The 25,000-nt window shown below is 36.2% G+C and overlaps 2 protein-coding genes across 2 annotated transcripts in view; one reads left to right on the top strand and one right to left on the bottom strand.

Moving 5' to 3' along the window:
• The window catches only part of LOC144973219 (uncharacterized), a 498,849-nt gene that overhangs the window by 350,330 nt on the left and 123,519 nt on the right, over nucleotides 1-25,000 (top strand). The window lies entirely within an intron of this gene.
• LOC144973206 (dnaJ homolog subfamily B member 12-like) overlaps nucleotides 12,929-25,000 on the bottom strand; it is a 19,739-nt gene continuing 7,667 nt past the window's right edge. Inside the window, exons 6-9 of the mRNA XM_078915365.1 lie at nucleotides 21,588-21,676; nucleotides 17,943-18,052; nucleotides 16,521-16,684; nucleotides 12,929-15,145 (exon numbers count right to left, since the gene is read on the bottom strand). Coding sequence (XP_078771491.1) covers nucleotides 15,036-15,145; nucleotides 16,521-16,684; nucleotides 17,943-18,052; nucleotides 21,588-21,676 — 473 coding nt within the window. The 3' untranslated portion in view covers nucleotides 12,929-15,035. The remainder of the gene's footprint in view (nucleotides 15,146-16,520; nucleotides 16,685-17,942; nucleotides 18,053-21,587; nucleotides 21,677-25,000) is intronic.

The following is a 25,000-nucleotide window of genomic DNA, read 5'->3' as shown; positions in this document are numbered from 1 at the left end:
AAAGGCTGAAGGAAATATTATTATTACATATTTTTGACAGAGTAAACGCTGTTACTGGTTAATTATCATTTTACATCTGAGTATGGTGAGAAGATATGAATAAAGAGCATTTTCCAAGGAATCAACTTTAAGTCACCCATAGCTGTATTCAAACTCGGGACCCACAAATCACAAGCACAAAGCTTTGAGCTTCTATTTTAGTATCACGTTTCATCGTAAAGAAATATAACAAAAAATTACTTCCGGGTAGATTGGCGAATAGTCACTGTATATTATAATGTTACTATTGGAGAAGGGGGGGGGGGGGGGGGGGATCTTATTGAAACCCCTCGAATATATTCGATTTCAAATATACTGACTCGCCCCCAGGAGACAATGTCATCATAGCATTGGGGTGATTTAGAGGTGCCATTGTACTATTTTCTCTAACACATTTATTGCCTAACGATGCCATTAACTTCGATTATTTATCGTATGAGGTGAAGACTGGGACTGGGGACAAGTGGCTTTTGAAGGCTTTTATTGGAAAACGTTGACTTTTTATCGTCGGCAATTCGATTACCTTGTATCGAAATGAATTATTTAGTAACAGTAACAGTGTTTGATATTCATCGTATACAATATAGTAGTGAATTTGTATCCTGTATGGAGTGTGGATTGATGAAGGCAATGGATATTTTATGAACAAAAAGATTGAACAATAATTTAGAGACAGTTCATTCTAACAATACAAAAAGTATTATTTTCTTTAAAATGTGATTATACTGTAGGTACATTCTAACACATTAGCTCCGCCTCTCTCTCTCTCTCTTTCACTCGTGTATTCGTATATGTATGTATGTATGTATGTATGTATGTATGCATGTATGTATGAATGAATGCATGTATGTGTGTGTTTGTGTCTGTCTATCTGCTTGTCTTTCTCACATTTTAAATGTGTTTGGGGGGGGGGGGGGAGTGTGTGGTCTAGTAGTTTGACACTCGCTTTCGGATCGGAAGGTCCTGGGTTCGAGCCTCGCGCTCACTCACATTCTCTCACCGTTCTCAGGTGTAAGATGAGTACCTGGCCGTTAACAGCGTTGCCTTTGTCCGAAAAATTGTAATATCGCCTAACAGGCGTCATGTCCCGTCCTACATGTTAAATGTTGCTGTTGACCAGGGACCCCTTGTAAAGCGCTTTGAGCACATCTAGTGGATATTGCGCTATATATAGCTCAATTTTTAATTTATTCAACATTGCTTACGATGATGACTGACACTAGTGCGGCTATGTGGTCTTGTGGTATGACACTCGCTTTCGGATCGGAAGGTCCTGGGTTCGAGCCTCGCTCGGCGCATAGTTGAGTCCTTGGATAAGACTCCTTACTAACATTCTCTAACCGTACTCAGGTGTAAAAATAGTACCTGGTAATTAACAGCGTTGTCTCTGTCCGAAAAAATTGTAATATTGCCTAAAAGGCGTCATGTCACGTCCTACATGTTAAATGTAGTTGTTGTAAAGCACTTTGTGCACGTTTCGTCGATGCGCTATATAAAAGCTCAATTATTTTTTTTTAGGCGAGCTTATTGAAGAGCACCGTCAATTACCGGGGGCCGCATTTCATCCATAATATAATATTACATTTGCGGCACCGGTTTATCCAACAATCTGAACTTACCATGTTTTATCTGCATTCTTGTTTTGTTTTTGTTTTTTTAATTAAAAGCGAGTGCAAAGTTCAAGACTACATCACAAGTCCTTCCCGGTCAGGTAAAAAAAAATTGAATGGTCCTTGTTGATGAGAATGCACTGAGAGATAAAAAGATTAATAAATTGCGTCTTCTCACTATGACATATATTTTGACGTAATCTTTTTGGGTTTGCGCAGCGCTTAGTGAGTTGTTAGTTGTGCTCAAGGAAACAAGTGGTCCCATTGGTTGAACTATTGAATACATCTCACGATTTGTTTTCTTTTGTGGCCAAAAGACTTGTCTCCTGACGTAATTTCTTGGTCAATGTCAGGCTACGTTTACTAAAGCTAACGGTTAGGCTATGTTAACGAAGAGTATGGACAAACTATATCTGGAGGTGTAGCCATACGCTACTACTACTAACGAAGAGTATGCAAAGCCACACGAAAAGGACAAAAGATTTCGAGGGAGAGAAGACGTAGCAAGGCTGTGGACCGATGAAGAATCCACTGGACGAGGGTGTTCAAGGAGAATTTCACTCACCGTTTTTTGTTAGTTTTTTGTTTTTTTTTTTAAAGGGTTTTACGGTGCTTGCAACACCTTTAGGTTATATCCGCGCCAGTAAAAAGGAAGAAAATGGGATAGTAGAAAGTTATAGAATTACAATTAAAGAACCCAAGAAAAAGTAAGACAGGGGAACTGGGAACAAATATGGATCAGATTTAGATTCCAAGAGCGCACTGCCAATGTACAGTGGACTCCGGATAAGACGATGCCCAGGGGAATCGAGAAAAAAATCGACTTATCCGAAAATCAACTTAACCGGAGTGTAACCAAATGAGCAAAAACACATGTGAACAAAGCAAAACAGTCTAGAATAAGTATGTCCCTTCATATCGCGCGGTCTCTGTAGTGGTCATCAGAGGCTCCTATTCCTTAATAGCCCCATAGAGGAATCAGAATACATAAAAATCGGAATTTGAGATTTTAAAAAAGCGGAATCAACTTACTGTTATTGACTATGACATGCTTTGCAACAGAAAATGTAATAGACAATCCAAAAGTACTCAAATGATAAAATATTAATATAAAATGTGTAAAAATGTACAGGTTTTGTAAAGACTAAGAATGGGGTCAAATAATAATAGAGAACACACAGGTCCTGGCCGTCTGAGAGCAAATCATTGAATGGATGGATTTAACCTTGTCAGGACCTCCTCCTCCCCCCCCCCCCCCCCCCCCCCCCCCCCCCCACCAATCACCTAATCAAACAAACGCGCGCCGGTACACACACACACACACACACACACACACAACACACGTACACAGGGCTAAAATTAAATAGGGAAAGAAGCTGACCGTACTCAATAATATTATTACCGATTGAAGCCAACATATAATATTACCAAGGTCATTGACCTCACAAATTGGAGTCACAATAATAATAATAATACTCGGTCAATCCCCCTCCCAAACATATAATATTATCCGACATCATCAGAACACAATTTGAAGGGACTAATCAGACACACAAAATGTGGGTTGATTGACCATAGGAGATGCTGACGAAATGAGCCATAGCTCACTTTTTTTTCACTAGAGATTTAAAAAAAAATTTTCCTCGATTGGAAAGGTGGAAAGCGGAATTTTTGCCTTGAATGTGGAATGTATACCAATTAAGTGAAATTATTCCGCGAAAAGCGGAAAGGTAGGAACCTCTAGGTCAAGGTCGTACTTCTTGTAAATCGTCGAGACAGAAATAGCTGGTATGCCAATTTCCTATGCGATGATTTTCTGTTGCATGCCAGACTTTCCAAATGCATCGAATGTTCCTTTTCCGCGATAGGTTTGCCATTGTAGTTGTAGACTTGACTGGAATTCTTGATAAAATTGATACTAATTAAGAGGGCCATTACATAGGATGGCTTGGGATTAGTATTTTAAAAAATCATGAACTTGAAGTTGCGACAATGTAAAATTTGAGACGGAGAAATTAAAGTTATTCAATACTGCTTATGTACATTGAACACGGACGTCAGGCAAAGCACCTACATCACATCGATGTGAGCCAATCGTTCGCGGATATTCTTAACCACTGGAAAATTCTTAGTGGTAGCTTTTTTAACCAATGGAAATACTTGTTTATTTGTGATTTGATTGTAGTCATGAGTGATAAGAACATCGACTTAAGCGACATCGACTTATGTGGAGTTTTTTTTAATTACTAATGTTATATAGGAAGAAGGGGGAGGGACCAAGAAAAAAAATCGACTTGGGTAAAAATCGACTTAGGCAACGTCGACGTATCCGGACACAAGCACAAAATCCAACAAAGAGGAATACACTCAAATGCTTAAATTATACATTCAAAATAACAAATATAATACGTAATACATAACAGCGAGATGATTTAAAAGGAAAAAAATACCATCTCCAAATACAATAACTATGCATATGACTGTTGCCCTCCCAGCTAGGACTCCCACCAGGGCCAGGACAAAACCAAGTAATCTCATTCCAAGACAAAGACAGAAAGCATGTTGGAAAATAGTAATAAGGGGATAGAAGACACAGTATGTACCCCCCCCCCCCCCTACCCACTATGGGAGGTCAGGAACCCCACCCAGTCACCCACCGTCCAACCTCCTCGATTATGCAAATACATATTCAATTAAGTCTGAAATGGAAAGATTCAATTTTGTCAATTTATTATCTGGTTTCAAACCACATGAATGACGTTGATAGTTAAAAAGGATGTGTTTTCTAGGATCACATGAAATAGGACGAACTCAAAATTAAATTCTAACAGGAAAAAAACCCTAAAACAACACATACAGTGAAAGTGAAAGGTAACACGGCAAAAAAAAAGGAAAAAAAAAAAGAAGATACATTCAATACACTTTATATAAGACAGGCTCAACAGATTCTCTCTATTCTTGATTTCTTCCTTTTCATAATAGGTATAATTCTACTGTGTGTGCAAGTTATATACATTGACATTTTCAAAATGGCAGATTTATCCGACAAATGAAAAGGAAAAAAAGAAAGATTAACATTTCAAGATTCTACGATCTATCTGAAAACGTAGAAACCTAAAAAATTTATTAAAAAAAAAAAAAAAAAACACAAAAAAAAAACCCTCTAAAATATTTATTCTTTAAGGTGCCTCCCACCCTCTTTTTTATGTTTGTTTTTAGGGGTTTTACGCATTTAGAATATATCAGTGCTAGTAAAAAGGAAGAAAATGGGATAGCAAAAAGTTCTAGAATTACAATTAAAGCACCCAAGAAAAAGTAAGACGTCGTGGAACTGGGAACAAATAGGGATCAGATGTAGATTCCAAGAGTATACCATCAATGTACTTAGTCTGAGATCACCTATGTCTCATCCGGACACGAGCACAAAATCCAACAAAGAGGAATACACTCAAATGCTTACATTATACATTCAAAATAACAAATATAATACGTAATACATAACAGAGAGATGATTTACAAGGAAAAAGATACCATCTCCCAAAACAATAATTATGCATTTGACTGTTTCCCTCCCAGCTAGGACTCCCACCAGGGCCAGGAAAAAAACAAGTAATCTCATTCCAAGACAAAGACAGAAAGCATGTTGGAAAACAGATATAAGGGGATAGAAGACAGAGTATGTACCCCCCGGCCCACTATGGGAGGTCAGGAACCCCACCCAGAAGACAAAGACAAAGAAAGAAAGCATGTTGGAAAACAGATATAAGGGGATAGAAGACACAGTATGTACCCCCCTGCCCACTATGGGAGGTCAGGAACCCCACCCAGCCTCTTTTTTCTTTTTTTTTTTGTTAGTTTGCTGGTTACTTTTCGTGTGAAAGGGGAGGGACGGGGGCATTTTCATATACTTGCAACACCCATGAATCCTATATTTACAAGACAAATGTTTTTGACCAAAAGGTAAACAGGGGCAGATTCGGGTAAATATGCTTTCAAATCTAAGATTGAACATCAACTCAAGACCCACACTCTTCATCGAAAAGAAACTTACTCATGTTTATCAACAACATTATACCAAGTATGTACATATTATTTAGAGACATAATTTAGAAACAATATTATATAATAAATATAAAACATTTATGGAAAGGTGTTTTTTAAGGTGAGCACAATCTCTTGACTTCCATTTTTATGAAGTTATGACAAAAACAGACTACCCATACCACAATAGGGAACACATGTGTGATGTCAAAAACTGGCTGCAATCTCATTGGAAATGTAAAATCACTCTTCAGGAGGGTTGAATTCATACCTTGTGCAAGTGATTTTCTGGTTTCAGAGTGATAACATATTATTTTCTATTCTAAATCTAAGCCGGTCGTCAATAAAGACCATCCATCCTCTCACTTATACGTCCCGTAATCCTTAGAATCTGCCTATACATCGCGTTACAAAACTTGTTATGCCACCTTATGATTCAATGTGTAACCTATTTAGTTATTCATTATAAGTCACGACTTTTCTTCCCTATTGAATGCCTTAATCTGCCATCCGTGATTTCTAAATTTATGGGAAAAGTATGATTTAGTTTATCCAGAAATATAAAATGTTCATTTATTTTAAAGGGCAAATTTTTATTTCCGTTCTTTTCAAAGGGAAATCTGAAATAATCCAGGCGTTAGTGCGCTAGGAAGGAGTGATTTGAGCAAGGCAACAATCGGTGGTGGAGTTACCAAATACGGTACCGTACCTTCTTGGTTCCAAACAATGACCACACCACTGTGCCTTGCTGCCTCTTGTAACAACTAACCCATATTTCAACATTTCAACCCGCCACAATACACTTTACAGGAACTACTATCAAGAATACTGTTGTTTAAGTTAGTGATGTAATGGTGCTTGTGGTACTTTTAAAATTAAATCATTTCAGCCCCATTAAAAAAAAGTGATAAGGTAGTCATAAGTCATAGAAAAAATAGCCAAGACAGTGTAAGAAAAATTGGGCTAGTTCAAAGTAAACAGAATTAGATTCTAAGAGCAATCAATGAAACTAAAGTTTGAAACCACCTAAAAAGTTCCAGCCAGACATAAGCACTGCTTCTCGTCAGCAAGACTACACTCAAAAGCTAAAAATCAGAGAGATAGGTTAGGACGAAAAATAAATATACATCAAACTATCTCCCTCTCAGCAAAAGACAAAAGGCCTGTCCCAAGTAAAATCAAATGACATTATTCCAGAACAAAGCTGACTGAAAAGACAGAATGGGGTTAGAAGACATGCTATTTCACACAAGGAAATTCAACGGCCCTATTCTTCAACTAAAATCTCTTTCAGAGTCAACCTGAGCATAGCTGTTTCTATCTGAATAAAAGTTACACGTTTGTCCCAGTTTCCTTGATTTTTAGGCCATTAATAGGAGTAATAAGCGTCGTCCAAACGCATGGTCATCTCAAGAGATATACGATTGGCATTGTTACATACCAATCACACACTGCTGTAAATTTCAAAATTATGAATTTTTTTTATTGTTCAGTTTTAAACAATATTAGGACAATGCGCCCAAGACCAACCCCCAGTGGAATGTCACAAAGATGGCCAATTACTCTCAAAAACGCATGTCATACTTACTTCTAAAAAAGGAGCCAAAATCATTATTGCCTTGGGTCAAATGAAATCAATAAGAAATATCACTACGAAGCAGCCAAAGGATTTTTAAAGAATCTATGCGGTTTTGTTTGCTGTCTTTAGGAGCTTACTGGCATTTATGTCAATTAGTGTTTGTGTTTTTGTGTTTTTAAGGGTTTTACGGCGCTTGCAACACATTTAGGTCATATCAGCGCCAGTAAAAAGAAAATGGGATAGTAAAAAGGTCTAGAATTACAATTAAAGCACAAATGAAAAGGTAAGACAAAGGGGAATTGGTTCAAATAGGGAACAGATGTAGATCCCAAGAGCACACCGTCAAAGTACTTAGTTTGAGATCACCTAAAAGTCTCATCCAGACACAAACACAGGTCCCAACTAAGAGGAACACACTCAAATGTCTACCAATCATATACATATAATATGTAAACTAAACATAATAGAATGCATAACAGAGAGATGATTTACAAGGAAAAAAATATCATCTCCCAAAACTATTACTATGCATTCGACTGCTTCCCTCCCAGCCAAGGAACTCCGGCAAGGATCAGGACAAAAGTTAGTAATCTCATTCCAAGACAATGACAGGAAACAATTGGAAAACGGGTATGGGGCGATAGAAGACACAGCATGTACCTCCCTGCCCACTATGGGAGGTCAGGATCCCCACCCAGTATGTCAATTTAATATAAATGCCAAGAAAAGGAAGAGAATACAAAACCATAGTCAAAAGATTTAAGAAATAAAATTGATCTGTGAATCCATGTACCAATTGTGGGGTTTGGTAAATAGCACATTATGTTGATCTTATTAGACTTAAGCAAGTGAGATATTGCAATTAAAAAACACACACAAAAAAAATAATAAAACCCCACAAAACATAGAACGGTACAAAGAAATGATCCTTTGATTACTTTGACTTTGACTGGAACATTTTACTGCCATTTCTAATTTTCATTCAAAAACACATTAATACATTGATATATAAATAAACAGGTAAAATGCAATTAATTTCCCGGTGTGAGAATTAGGATGGTGTCCACCTACCACAAATAAAACAACATGATACAAACAGATTGGCTATTTACATTGCATTTTATTTACTGCTTAAAGAGGGGGAAATTTTCTGTGCTATCCACGTGAATTGTGATTTAATTACGTGTGCATCAATTGTGAATTTTTTGGGTTATTTCAATGCCAGTCAAGGGAGATGGTAGAGAGAGAATACTCAAGACATAGATATCGCCAACAAGAACTTTTTAAAAACTATAAGATAAAAAGTTCAACACAAGTCAGAATTAGATCAAAGAGCAAGTTTTCCTTGTGCATTCATTGTCTTTTTGTTTTGCTTTTAGAGGTTTAAACGGCACTTGCAATATACATCTAGTCTGAGACAAAAATCATGGCTTCACCTGGATCTTAGCTGAAAATGAAAATAAATTTGTACCAATGCTAACAATATAGAATTCATATAATATAATACTTACCACTGACAAGACAAGATCTGATTCATACATAATATAAATCACATACTGACATATAACCAAGAGATGATTGACAAGGGTAAAAAAAAATCACCTCTCATAAAAAAAAAAGCAAAGGAGTGGCCGAACTCCAATGGCATGCTGTTTGTTTTGTTTGTTTTTGAGGGTTTTACGGCGCTTGCAACACATTAAGGTCATATCAGCGCCAGTAAAAAGGGAAAAAATGGGATAGAAAAAGTTCTAGAATTACAATTAAAGCATCCAAGAATAAGGCAAACAAAGGGGAATTGGTTCAAAAGGGAACAGATGTAGATTCCAAGAGCACACTATCAGTGTACTTAGTTTGAGATCACCTAAAAGTCTCATCCAGACACAAGCACAGGTCCCCACTTAGAGGAATACACTCAAATGTTTACAAATCATATATAATACATAAATAAAACATAATAGAGTACATAACAGAGAGATGATTTACAAGGAAAAAAATTCATCTCCCAAAACTAACTATACATTTGACTGTTTCCCCCCCAGCCAAGGTATCCGGCCAGGGCCAGGACAAAACCAAGTAATCTTTTTCCAAGACAAAGACAGAAATCATGTTGGAAAACAGACATAGGGGGATAGAAGACATAGTATGTACCTCCCTGCCCGCTATGGGAGGTCAGGAACCCCACCCAGATGGCATGCTGTGATCCCCAACCCAGGATTTTCAACTGCCTTTTGAGTACAAAAGTACTCAGTCCATCTAGATTGCAAGACCATGATATTTTTGTCTCACAATGCACCACACGAGAGATGGTCACTATTATCCGGTTTCATTTTCGGAAAGAAAAAAAAGTACTTGAACAAAAATAACATCCAAGCAAAACTATTTTATCTCAGTACAGTCAGTTACAGACTGTATAATGTTGCCTCAGCGTATGAAACTGCAGTTATATTAAACAGCAAAGTTTGAGTTATGTCAACAGAGCTGTGTGTCTTGTCTGAAACCCCTTAAAGTCTTACACAAAGTGTCAGGATATTCCCCTACAGGGTTAAATCTATCTATATGTTTACAAACACTCTATTATAATAGTAAGAGAATCTCTTTGCATGGATCATGTCATACCGTTAATTTAAAAAGAAAATCAAGAGCAGAATTCCTTCAGAATTTTTTTTTTTTAAATTATGAAATTTAAAAGAAATTTGTTTTTAAGGGTTTTACGGCGCTTGCAACACACTTAGGTTATATCAGCGCCAGTAAAAAGGAAGAAAATGGGATAGTAAAAAGTTATAGAATTACAATTAAAGCACCCAAGAAAAAGTAAGACATAGGGGAACTGGGAACAAATAGGGATCAGATGTAGATTCCAAGAGCATACCACCAATGTACTTAGTTTGAGATCACCTATAAGTCTCATCCAGACACAAGCACAAAATCCAACAAAGAGAAATACACTCAAATGCTTACATTATACATTCAAAATAACAAATATAATAATACATAACAGAGAGATGATTTACAAGGAAAAAAATATCATCTCCCAAAACAATAACTATGCATTTGACTGTTTCCCTCCCACCTAGGACTCCGGCCAGGGCCAGGATAAAACCAAGTAATCTCATTCCCAAAGACAGAAAGCATGTTGGAAAACAGATATAAGGGGATAGAAGACACAGTATGCACTCCCTGCCCACTATGGGAGGTCAGGAACCCCACCCATAAATTTATAAGGAAGAATCAATAATCAAATAAATATAAAGAATGCATACATTGTTCATATGCCTTATGTTGATTTGAAACACATCAGTTTACATATACTTGTTGCGTTTTTGAGAAAGAATTAATTGATAAACAAATACTGTAAATAAAAATTGTAAAATATATGCTTTCAGGGTCACCCTACAGTTGTGCTATTTCCAAAAAACATAATCACAGATTTTTCATATCATTGTTTTTGAGGAATTTTACCATGCTTGCAAAACTTATATAATTTTGGCGTCGATAAAAGGAAAGATGATGGGAGGATCAGAATAGAATAGATCTAGAGCTCATAAATGCCAAATTAAAGGTTAGAATAAGGGACTATTGTCAACGAGAAACAGAGATGGATCCAATAGTAATCTAGCGATGTGTCTATTTTGAGACAATCAAAATTTCCACCAAGACAAAAGCAATTATAATTCAAACCTAAAGAAGCACACTCAACAAGGTACCAATAACCCAAAATCAATGAAACACAAGATGAGATTTCCGAGTAAAAAGAAATATTGCCATCTTCCAAAAAAGAAACCAATTTATTTGTCCCTAATAAGCATATGATCCAAGGAGATAAAGATAAAGGGAGTAAATCTGACTCATGAATGAACAACACAAAACAAACGATGTTTCGGCCTTTGGCACCTCTATTTATTAGTATGATCCAAATCAGGATAATGGTAAAAAAATAATTGGCTCAGTCCAAGGCAAAGACCTAAAAGCCCCCAAAACACCATGGAATGAGAAATAGGTAGGTATAGGGTTGATGATATTGTCAGAGCACCACCTAAGACCACAATGGGAGGTCAAGGTCCCAGTCCTGAACTTACACCATAGGCACAATGACACAGTTTTAATCATCGGTGCTGGTAAACTAAATTGCATGAAAAATATGTCTTTGCAAATGGGATGAGGAAAAGGGGGAAGGGAGTGGGGGGTGACACTGTATGTCCAATTCTAACTATCCCCAAGTAAGAAATGTGGTTCAATTAGTGAGTAAATTCTTCTAAAATAAATGTTCATATGACAATAAAATTGTGTTATTTTGTTACGATTGTTTTTATAGGGGTTATATGGCGCTTCCGACACTAATAGGTTATTTGTTTTCTTGTTGTTTTTTTTCTTTTTGTTTTTAAGTTTTACGACACTTGCACACATTTAGGTAATTTCAGTGCCAGTAAATAGGAAGAAAATGGGAAGGTTAAAAATTCAAGATCTACAATCAAAAGCACATGAGAAAAACCAAAACAAAAGGAATGGTTCAAATAGAGAACAAATGAAGATTCCAAGAGCACACCATAATATACTTAGTTTGAGATCACCTAAAAGTCTCACACAGACACAAGCTCAGGATCCCAATAGGACTACACTCAAATTCTTACTGATCATTATATTATCAAAACAAACAAAAAATAACAGTGCATCAATGGTTTCTAATGGTTTCAAAGTACAATCTATTCAAAACTAATAACCCTCATCGTAAAAAACAGAGAGATGATTTACAAGGGGAAAAAATCATCTTTCAAAAAAGATACTTTCAGGGTGAAAAAAACGAGCACTGTTAATACAAAATAAAGACAGAGGGGTAACATGAGAATGGATATGAGAGATAGAAGACACAGCAAGTGGCCTCCCTGTCCACCATGGGAGGTCAGGAAAATTACGTTGTTCACCTGGTCCAAAATCAAGTTTACTATCTCCTGTGTGCTTGGGCTGTCACTCTGCTAATTTGTTCTTAGACTTATTTTTCCAGAACTTTAGCCTATCTTCTTTTTTCTTTTTTTTTTTTACCCATTGTAAAAAAGATAATGATCAAAACACTTAGAGAAGGACTTGTAATCAGAGCATCTAAGGATGTAAGGCTAGACTAGTCATCACTTGACACAGTTCAATTGGACAAAGTGAGACAGGGTCGGGTAGAGCATAAAATGGGGTATAAAGCATACAATAGAGTAAAATGGAAAACAAACAAAAATATTGATATATGCACCAATAAGTCGGAATAATAATAATAATAATAATAATAATAATAATAATAATAATAATAATAATAATAATAATAATAATAATAGCGATGATGATGCTGATGATAATAATAACAACAACAACAACACTTAGAAATTCTATTCTTTGATTTGGCACCAGTTTCTCAAAAAGTTGATAAAATAAACAAATGAGAGGAGGTAAGGGTGGTTAAAAATATGGACCAAAATTAACTATTTTACCCAAAATTAAAATTCAAGCATTTCTGTTTAGATATAACAAGTGTATATGGATATCTTTTCTTGCAAAAGTTAAAATCATAAGGAGATTGACTGGCTATTATAATAATCTCTCATTTTGTTTTCTAAATACCTCTGATCTAATGCGTAGTGTTATCGTTTTGGTTTTTTTTGTTCATCCTCAAGATATATTTTTCTTTTGGGTCTGCCTATCTCAGAAAAATAAAATACCCAAAATACCCCAGGCATGCATCCGCCAAAGTGCAGCACTGTAAAGTGAGCTATATGGCTCAAATTTTGTGCTCAAGGAATAACAATTTTTTAAAAAAGGTATTCCCAACTGTAGGGCTTAAATCCAAGTCTCCCAGGTGGAAGTGTTATACTTTATCCACTTGACAATCTCATCCATTCATTTTTGACAAACAGAAAAATGAACTGAAAATTGTTATGTCTGCTGTGTAAAAGAAAATCGTCTCATGATACAGATTTCCAGACTGAAAAGAATTCCATTCATATGTATATTTTTTAAGAAGCAGGATGGCACTTCACACGAATTAGATCATACCAGTGCCAAAGAAGAGCGAGATGTTCGTTTATTTTCATGGGTTTTACAGCACATGTGTCACTATTAGGTCATTTCAGCGACAGTAAAAAAAAGGAAGATGACAGAGGAAAAGATGTACAGTAGAGCTGAAGCAAAAACACTAAAGAAAAAGCAAGACAAGGGGAATTAGTTCAAATTGGAAATAGAAGATTCCACGAACAATCCATCAATGTGCCTATCTTCACATTACCTAAAGGTCCCATCCAGGCACAATTGATCTCACAATGGACATACTCAAATGCTTACAAAGTACAGGAAACAATTTACAAGGAAAAAATCGTCTAAAAAAAGGGTAATATACGGTTGACTGTCGCCCTCTCAGCTAAGGATCCCTGCTAGGACAAGAGAAAAAAATGTGCAATCTCAATTCAAAGTCACAGCAAGTGACCTCTCTGCCCATCATGGGAAGTCAGAACACCCCTAGAGAGAATATGATAATAGGACATCCATAGGACTTTAGTTCTAAGGTTTATCTACACTTGAAAGTGCTCAAATTGTTCAAGAGAAATTAGGATCAAGTTAAAAAAAAGTATAAGGTAAATCTAATAGCAATCCATCTTGGTGGATGGTTTAAGATCACTAAGCCCTACCTATAAACAGGCATAGAGATGTACTCGAGTTATTAAAATATACACATTGACATCTAACAATAACATAAAACTGTTTGATATAATATCTCCTAATCAAAATATTCATGATCTCAAATTAGGACCAAAACATAATTAACTAGTCTCAATCCATAACAAGAACAGAATCCAGGAATTGAAAGGGACAAGAGATTAGAGGAAATAGATGAGAACAATGGTTTCCCTCCCTATTTGCCCGACATGGGAAAAGGTTGCCCTCAATTTTGAGACACTGAGAATTCAATCCCATTTAATTTTATTTCCTGTGGATTTTTTTTTTTCATAATATTAATATAGAGATGAGTGTTCATCGTACTGTCAAGCTTATACCTATCTATCAATTCAAAAGCAATTTATAATCTGCTTTGAACCTTCAATGGTTTACTTTGATAAGATGTAAATATAACAAATGAGGAGTGTGAAGCTTTTACTAAAAGAGAAGGAACAATTGGGAGAGAGAGAGGAGAGAGAGAGAGGGGGAGAGGGGGGGGGGGGGGGGGGAGAGAGAGGGGGGGAGGCTATTAAAACCATTTTCTAAAAAAGAAAAAATATAGAATTTCAAAACACCTACGTAAAATCTGGGGGTGGGGATTTTTTTTCTTGGAATAATCTTGAAGGCCATAGTACATTGCTTAAAATAAAGTGACAAATTCATTTTCATTTCTATTTTTTTTTTACATGTGTAGAGATTATGCCAACAAGTGGTAAACAATATATTTCATCACGGATCTGTACAGAGAATATTCAATAAATAATCATAATTACAAAACATTTTATAAAAAAAACAGCAATTCCACAAACCTGTGCTAAACTGTCAATCATCATTCATGCACACTACAAGTCGGACAGAAACGATTCTTTTGCTTCATATCACATCTATCATTCAATCACAATGAATCCCGCATATGCAAATGAATGAATTCGTCCATGATTATGAAAACACACCTACAGTCATTCACAAATTCCTACATGCATCCATTCTCTCCCTCTAAATCTCTCTCTCTCTCACACACACACACACACACACACACACACACACACACACACACACCTTTACATACATCACAATCATGAATAGACTTTCTGTAAATTATCACATGATGGAGTTGCCATATTCATTGCACGTTCGTATAGAGCCCGATCTCCATAATTTTTTGCCCTCCACATCATATTCTCCTCTGTAAACAAGAAAGACAAAAATAATTTTTAAGTTAAGAATACATTATAATGAAATAAGTACAAATGAGAACTGAAACATTTTACTTGAGTTTTTTTTACCACAAACCATCCGCAATTTTGGTGGAATTTGAAATCTATAATCTTCTCACTTAAATTTAATATGTATTACAATACCGTATTTCTTACTAAGGTCAAAACCATGATAAATTATGTAACAAGACTCATTACCAACATCACAAATAATTATGTCTTTAATAGTGAAATTTTCATTCAAATAAAATACATCATAAAATAGCAAGAAAAAAATATGGGGAAACGTTCTAAGCAGAGATGCCAAATCAAAATTTGGCTCACAGGAATTTCAATGGCGAAACAGGAATTTCTACATTCAAAATCTTATCTACATATTTAGAAATATACGATATGCAAACATAATGGCAAATTCCATCCCAAAGTCCCTTTTATCAAATAAAGTAAAGCTCCAAAAAAATAATGGTGGTGTTGTAGTAGTGGCAGTGGCAGTGATGATGATGATTTGGTGGTGGTTGTAGCAGTAGTGGTAGTAATGACGATGATGTGGTTGTGGTTGTAGTAGTGATGGTAATGATAATGATGTGGTGGTGGTGGTTGTCGTATCAGTGGTAGTGATGATGATGTGGTGGTGGTGCTGTAGTAGCAGTGGTAGTGATGATGCGGTGCTGGTTGTTGTGGTAGTGGTGGTGATGATGTGGTAGTGGTTGTTGTTACAGTTTTGGTAGTGATGATGTGGTGGTGGTAGTTGTAGTAGTAGTGGTCGTGATGATGATGGTGTGGTGTGGTGGTTGTAGTGGTTATGGTTGTGATGATGTGGTGGCGATGGTTGTGGCAGTGGAAATACCGTTGATATGATGGTTGTAGTTTTCGTAGGTATGGTGGTGTTGATGATACCGTGGTGGTGGTGGTTGTAGTAGTATTGATAGTGATGATGATGTTGTGGTGGTGGTTATAGTAGTAGTGGCAGTGATGATGATGATTTGGTTGTGGCGATTGCAATAGTGGTGATAGTGATGATGATGATGATGATTAAGGAGATGGAAGTTGTGACAGAGAAAATGATGCTGTGGTGTTTGTGATGTTACTTGAAGTGGTGGAGGCTAACCTTGAAACCAAAAGACCCAGGATTTTTTTCTCCAAACCAGACACTTTTTTTTTTTCAGTGAAACAGTATTTCTAAGTTGAAGACTCAAAATAAGCATAGTTACTAAAACAGGCCTAGAGGTAGGAAAAAAATAATAGACAATAAAACAAGCTTCTGCTGGCTTTTTCAATAACATAAAATGACTGCAATTGACTGAAATAAATTAATACACCAGACAACATTTAGGTCAGACTTACTATTACTCCGTTCTCTAAAACAATTACTTCGTAATTGCCCTATGTACTCCTCCTCCACAGCTCTTTCTACTCTCCGCAAATCTGATTTAAATTCTGTTCTAAAGTCTTCCTTTACATAATATTTTACGTTCAAGTTTGCTGTCTTCCTTTCCACATTGTATTTCCTGTGGAAAGAATTAAAAAGTATCACAACAAATTCAAAATATTTGACTGAATTGGAACAATGCAATAAAGCAAATACTTTTTAAAAAACAATAAACTAAAACATTGTATTGATGGAAAAGGAGGAACACAATATAAGCATTTAACACATTTCTTCACAGTCATTGGGCTAGTGGTAACCCTAAATAGCAATAAAGAAAATACCAAATACCAATAAAGAAAATTAGATCTATGGTAATCAATAACAATAAAGAAAATATTACATTCTGATCAAGAAAACATCAAATTTTAAGGTGATCTGTTTTCAAAAAAAAAAAAAAAAAAAAAAAAATACAGTAATCACCAGTAAATAATATTCTTATAAAGTGAAGCTAAAACATTCCGTGGATTGATAACTGGATAGAAAAGGTGGTGACATGTAAATAACAGTGGAGCTATTATATGTCTATTTGTTAAACATTCAGAACCGTATTAGTGATACTAAGCTGCTAGAAGATGTGGACTGTAAAAAGTAATTTTAAAAAATGAATATAACAGTTTGGTATTTTGTTCATTTATGAAACAGTTATATTCATTATTGTGTACTAGTGGAGAACCTACAATATTTGCGGAGAAATAAAGGCTATTACGAACCAAACAGTAATTCTGTGCGCAATGATAAAAAATTAACATTGGCTTTACGGAACAATGTTGACAGCCAACCCTATTTTTTTTAAAAAGAATAGATAGAATCATTATTACTTAAGAGTATCAAGAGAGGTTTAAAATTACATCAATTTTTGTTTCGGATTTGCTAGAATTGTGTAAAATCAATTATACTCGCATGCACAATGAAAGCCAACAGTCAATTTAGGACCGAGTATTATGACCAAGCAGATATTCTTATTATTATTTTGGGTGATAGAATTCGGTTGAAATTTAAAAAGGTTTGCAAGTTACTCGTATAAAAGTCTGTAAAAAATAGTATTATAATTTTTAGGTTTGCCAGTAATTTTGTGCTCGGTCATATAAATTCAACATTGGCACTAAGCAACAATGTTGATCCACAGCCTATTTTTTTTTTAGAATTGATTACTTCGAACCGTCTTAGACACATCTGAATAAAATCTACTCATGGATATTTTTCTCACAATGAAGAAGTATTTTGCTTCGAAGTCTTTTGCCCTTGCATAAATGTTAACCCTATCAGTTGGCAACCTGAATTGTTAGTAATGAGCATAAATGTGATAGTCTTAATCCTGTTTATAGCAGCTGACTTACATATTCCTGTGTAGGCTGAAGACTGGATCACTGACAAAGAAACTGCTGAGCATGGATAAAACCACAAGGAGGATGATGGGAGCTAACTGGAAAAATAAAGTCAGGCCACTCTGGAAAGACAAAGATTGTTAATTATGATAATTGATAGGCCATATCATTGAATTATAGGTACCAACATTTCAATAACTCTAATTAAAACCTACAATCAAAAGTTTGGAATCATAACCATAAGTGAAAAATGACAAAAATTGCTTATATCATCAATAAAAAAATTCATAACACTTTCTCAGAACCAATATTCAAGACCTTCCACAAAGTAGAACTGCTAAATCTGGGTAGTTTAGAACCAGTAAACCTGAAGCAATCTTTTGTGTTATTGACTGCCAACTAAAAATCTCCATATCCTTGTCCTGTCTGGAAATGTCCATTCCATCTGTTTTCAAGTAATGCTAGGCTTTTGCATATTTAGCTGGATGTGTTTTGTAGCCAGTCTCTCTGTCCCTTGCCTAGGGAAATCCTGGAGAGGGCTTGGAGTGTAATGTTAAATGGGCGAAGTGCTTTCCTGACATTAATTCCAATCCATCCCCCAATTTCACATGCCTATTCCATGCACATTTTGTGGCACTAGACGAGTTTTTCAAAAATTCTCTTTACAGTTGAGTGATAGTGATATTGTTGAGGTCAGAATTTTTTTCAACATCTTTTAAACTCCTTAATCCAAAATATCCCAAACTGATTCACACGATTTTTCCATTAGAAATTGTTGGCACCATGTTTTTAAATATTCTATAAAACCTTAAGACTTAAAAAAAAAATTAAGATGAGATATCTCAGAAAACATTCAGCACTTAAAAATCATTAAGCAATTGGGAGCTCATAAGTTAACCACTATATCCTATGAAGCATAAACCTATATGTCCAACTTATGCTTGCTCATTATACAAATGTTCGACACAAAACTGAAGAATAATTACAAAAGTATTTTAATCCACTTGAAATTGCTTTTTTTTAAATAGGTGCATCCCTGACATAATCAGTCGCATGGTGAAAATTTTTGTTTTTGCTTTTCTTTTTTCTTTTTTTTTTTGCATTCTTTGAAAGCCCAGTGTCTCCTGAGCAATTTAATCTTTATTTGAAGCAAATCGGGTGATTTTTCATGAAGTTATGGTCATATGCATGGGCTAGGGTGTGAAACCCTAATTTTGAGAAAATCGCTTCCAAAGTTGACAAGAGTTGATATTAAGTATAATAATTACCTTCATAAAAAAAATTAAAATAAAATATTAAGGAGTAGAATTCAATTAAAATATTTCATCAATATGTAGAAAAATGATTGATTTAATGATTTTTGATGAGAACTCATTTTCCATAAAAACTGACCTCTTGACTAAAATTGTCAATATCACTGTTCAAAGCTTTTCACCATGAGACTGATTATCTCAAGGACGCCCACATATGATTTTGGTGGCAAGTTGTTGACCGGGGTAAGTAAACAATTCCAGTTATTAATTGAATAGGGATAAAAGCTGTATTTATGTACATCTGTCAGGTGAGATTGTTGTTGTCATGCTTTCTCTTAGAGAATCTGTTCTGCAGTGTCGTAAATAAAATATGAAGGAAGAGTGAGTGTTGTGTGTGTATTTAATTTTGAGCATTTGTACAAGTTGTGCGAAGTTATTTGTAGTTGGAGGTTTCCACTGGAGTTGAATGAAAGCTTTTGTGACACATTCTTTCAATCTTGTCTTGCAGACCATAGCTAATCTTGCTGCCCTTCTTTGGACTTTATTTCTTTTATAATCTTGTTCAGAGACGCTGACTTTAAATTTGGCTCACAGGAATTTCAGACACCACTCGTAGGAATTTCATTGCTGAAAGAGGAATTTCCGCACACAAGAAAAGGGAATTGGGATGGTATTTGGCATTGTGTTTACATATTGTATAGTTCTAAATAGATAACTGATTATATTAACACAATGCCAAATACAATCCCAAAGTTTCCTTATGACACATGAAGGAAAGCTCCAAAACCAAATGGTAGTGAGGATGATGTGGTGTTGGTGGTTGGAGTAGTAGTGGTAGTGATGATGATGATGTGATAGTGGTTGTTGTAGTAGTAGTGGTAGTGATGATAATGTGGTGGTGGTGGTTGTAGTTGTAGTAGTGATGTTAATGTAGTAGTGGTTGTAGTAGTAGTAGTGGCAGTAATGGTGATGTGGTCGTGGTGATGGTGGTTGTAGTAGTAGTGGTAGTGATGAAGATGATGTGATGGTGGTGTTTGATGTAGTAGTAGTGGTAATGATGATGATATGGTCGTGGTGGTGGTGGTGGTGGTAGTTGAAGTAGCAGTGGTAGTGATGATGATGTGGTGGTGGTGGTGGTGGTTGTAGTAGTAGTGGTAGTGATGAATATGTGGTGGTGATGGTTGTAGTAGTCGTGGTAGTGCTGAAGATGTGGTGGTAGTGGTTGTAGTAGTAGTGGTAATGATGATGATATGGTGGTGGTGGTTGTAGTAGTTGTGGTCATCATGATGATGATGTGGTGGTGCTTGTCGTAGAAGTGGCTGTGATCATGATGTGGTGGTGGTGATTGTAGTAGCAGTGGTAATGATGATGATGTGGTGGTGGTGGTGGTGGTGGTGGTTGTAGTAATAGTAGTGGTAGTGATGATGAGGTGTTGATGGTGCTTGTAGTAGTAGTGGTAGTGATGGTGATGATGATGTGGTGGTGATGCTGGTTGTAGTAAAAATGGTAGTGTTACTGATGTAGTGTTGGTGGTTGTAGCAGTAGAGGTAGTGATGATGTGGTGGTGGTTGCAGTAGTTATGGTAGTGACGATGATGTGGTGGTGGTGGTTGTAATAGTGGTGGTAGTGATGGTTGTGGTAGTAGTGCTAGTGATGATGATGTAGTGGTGGTGGTTGTAGTAGTGGTAGTGATGATGTGGTGTTGGTGAAGTGGTAGTGATAATGATGTGGTGTTGGTGGTTGTAGTAGTAGTGATAGTGATGATATGTAGTGGTGGTGGTTGTAGTAGTAGTGGCAGTGATGATGATGTAGTGGTTGGAAGGGGGGGTATCCTTGGTACAAATTGACCTCACTGAAATTTGGCAGAAGTTGCACGTAACCCGGAAATTTTTGCTCCAGACAAGAGTTTTTTCCGTAGAAACCAGAGTTTTGGCATCACTGTCTTGTTGCATATGTAGTCCTAAAGCGATTTGCATGTATTGATCTCACTCATTCTTTCATTTATTCATATTTTTACATATTGATATTTGAAGCAATGAGGGGAAGAGATGGTTTTAAAACAGAAGGGTTGAATTTCTAGTCTTTATAAAAGCCAATGTTAACACTCTCCATCTTAGATGGACATGTGCAAATATCATTTTACTTGTTCTCAACTTAGCTGGACAGATATTAAAAATGATTTCCATAGTGGTGAAGTAATATAAAAGAGCACAGCATAAAATAAATAGTGTTTTAAGGGCTTCAAATCACAAATCGATCAGTCAAAGAATTTTTTTTTTAAAACAATCTTCAAGTAGATCTACGAGTAGATGTATGAGAATATAAGAAGTTAAGAAATGAGACACAGTTTATTAAATGAATGGTTTCTTGCATTCAAATCACAAGATAAAGAAAATTGACTCACATCAGATTGGTTAGACTCTCGTGTGTAGGTATAAAATGTCCTTCCCCCATGATGGTGATGGCGATGAGCATGTCTACGCTGAGCAGCACCTATGCATGAAATAAAAAATAAATAAGAAAATAAAACTTAAATTCATTTCTATCTCTTAACTTTTAAACTGGAACATATGCATTTTGTGAACATGTCACAATAACTAACTTTCCATTTATTAAGTTAAAAATTTTTAATCGATGGAAGTTAAGGTTATTAACAACCTAAATTGTAAACTACCATAAAACTAAACCTTTCGTCATTGAAACTACATTATAAGTGACCAGCGAACTAAATCCTATATTAATATATGTGTGGTGATCTGACAAAACCCATTAGATGTCCGATTGATTTTTTGATTCCCATTATTTTACCACAGCAACAAATTTTTCAAAGAGATAAAATGAGACACCTTAACACGCCCAACTGTCATGATAAAAAATGGCAGTGTGTTTGAACTATTTATTATAAAATAATCCTAGATTGAGATTGCATTGTGGCTGCACAACATGTCCCAATAGGGCATAGTAACAGCAAATCAGCTATCCAACATGTTTCAGTGATAATAGAACTTTGTCAAAAAGGAGGAAAATTTATCAGTTCATTTGCCAAACTCAAACCTAATTCAAAATGGCACATTATATCAAATTTAAGCATAAGATATCACTTAAATTTTAATGAGTAATGTATAAGTTGTAGTTATCCCTTCTACAAAACAATTCAAATTAAATGGAAAACACTGTCACTCCAAGTAGGAATTTTTTTTAATTTGAGTCTAAAATCAGCCTTTGAAAATCTCTTAGTTTCCTAAGTTGATTACATTTCATTATTGCAACTTATCTTTTTATTTTAATCAGATTGATCCTATGATAAAATGCAAGCGGAAAGGCGGCGTGTGTGGGTGGGTGTATGTGTGTGTGAGAGAGAGAGAGAGCGAGAGAGAGAGAGAGAGAGAGAGAGAGAGAGAGAGAGAGAGAGAGAGAGAGAGAGAGAGAGAGAGAGAGAGAGAGAGAGCGCACTCTACCCGAATATTATATAAATTTGTGCTTTAAGATACTATTTTCAAAAATAAAGAAAGAAAGAATAAATAAATAATTCAACACTTTATGAAAAAAGCAAAACTCAAACGTAAAGTCCCTAAAACATAATATGGACCTACGAGGGCTCTTTCAGAAATAACCGAAAAATGCCCATTGCTCAGCAACCAGTGGAGATTTTTTAATTCTGTAAACGACATGATATTCCTTATTTCCTTACGGATATTCCCAGAAATTATGAAGTGCATCATTTTGCACAATGAATTTCTAGACGATTTTAAAGATGGTGGCCCACCTTGAAACTTGGTCAAAGGAGGAAATCAGAGCTGTCATACGTTTTTTGAACGCCAAAAGTCTGAATCCTACCGAAATTCATAAAGAACTTCAGAGTGTATATGGTGAGCATGTTATAAGCCGTACACAAGTCTATCACTGGTGTAATTTGTTTGAAGCCGGCCATTCCGACTTGACAGACAGGAAGGGAGAGGGAGTTCGATAACTGCGACGTCAGAAGACAATGTGAAGCGAGTTGATGAGCTTATTCGTCAAGACAGGAGGTTGAAACTTCATGAAATCGCAAGCAGTCTTGAAATTTCGGAAACTTCTGCCCATAGAATTGTATTTGATGAACTTGGCTACAGAAAAGTCAGCGCAAGATGGGTTCCTAAGAAATTGACAGACAATCATAAAGAACAAAGATTGGACATCTGCAGGGAACTTTGGAGAAGAAGCAAGAGCTCACGCAGGGTTCACGGGCATACTGCCAACGCCGGCGGAGACTTTCTAGGGTACGATGTGACTTTTATTGACAGCATAGTCACCGGTGATGAGACTTGGTTGCACCATTGCACCCCAGAAACAAAGCAAGATTCGATCACATGGAAACATCCATCCTCACCTGTCGCGAAGAAATTCAAAGTCATGCGGTCAGCAAAGAAAATAATGGGAACTGTTTTCTGGGACAGTCGTGGTGTTATTCTGTTCGAAACCTTACAACCTGGAGAAACAATCAATGCTGCAAGGTACTGCCAAACTCTTGACAAGCTTAGGGAGGCCATTCGCAGAAAGCGCCCAGGGCAGTTGACCAACGGGGTCATTTTGCAACACGACAACGCTACACCCACACAGCACGAGTGACGCAAGGTTGGCTAGAGAAATATGGGTGGGAGATTTTGCCACACCCACCACACAGTCCAGACCTCGCACCATCTGATTATCACCTCTTTGGGCCACTGAAACGTGAGCTGGCAGGAAAGCGCTTGGATGTCGATGAAGAGCTTGTTGACCATGTGCGGAAATGGCTACAAAACCTTGACGGAAATTTCTTCCGAGAGGGTATCTATTCCATGGTGCGGCGTTGGCAGAAGTGTGTCGACAGACTTGGCTGTTACGTAGAGAAATGAAGGACGAGTCAAGGTATGAACACGTGCAAGAATTTTGTTGATAGCATGAAGAACGCGGATTTTACAGGCATTTTTCGGTTAATTATGAAAGAGCCCTCGTATTAGCACCATCCCTTTCCTATATCCTGTTGAACATTATCTTATCCAGGGCCACCTCTCGTCTTGTGTCACTGTCTAAGCTGACATAAAACTGGAAGCATCGACAGAATCCATGCACTTGAACACAGGTGTCAAATTATGATACAAGACACAGTGACATTGATTTATCCTCTGATCCACATGTCGGAAAAACATCACTGATTTTTATTTTACTCTATTTTTCTTTTGTTCTCCTTTTGCTCCAGATTGGAAATTGCGAGATATAAATGCTTAAGTGTTTTGTTTTGTTTTCTACAGGAATACAATTAAGCTGTCAAATCTCATTAACCATTGTAAGGTGTTATATCCTCAGTCACACTCGGTGTGTGAAATTGCTCCACTACCATCAAACAAATCGACTGGCCAGTCTCGTCATGTGGGACAATCTTGATGCGATTAAGGCAGACAACCCAAATAAAAATAACCAACTCAGAAAACCATCATTGGTAAATAACTGTCCACCTTGTTGATTGTATAAAATTACTCCATTCTCATCTGACAAATGAATTGGTCAATTGCGTTAGTATGACAACCTTGGCAGCGGATAACGGCAAACAAAGTTTGTCCAGAAAAGAAATGGGAACTAATTCAATCAATGCCTCATCATCATTCCAACTGTCCATCTTACCATGGAGCACATCAAAAAGGTTAGGTTTTCAGGATCATCTTGCAGGTTATTATCTGTCCATATTCATGTTGGAAAGTGTCCCATATATGGAACCAAATAGAGAAAAATTTACTGTCCCTCATTAAAGATATCTGTCATAATAAGTTTGACTGTTTTTTAAAAGGAATTTGAGAAACC

This window comes from Berghia stephanieae, chromosome 5 (assembly GCF_034508935.2).
Source record: "Berghia stephanieae isolate SIO BIC M18660-M18661 chromosome 5, UCSD_Bste_1.3, whole genome shotgun sequence".
Taxonomy (NCBI): domain Eukaryota; kingdom Metazoa; phylum Mollusca; class Gastropoda; order Nudibranchia; family Aeolidiidae; genus Berghia; species Berghia stephanieae.
Note: the sequence above shows the minus strand (reverse complement) of the source record. Positions and strands in the feature narration are given on the sequence as shown.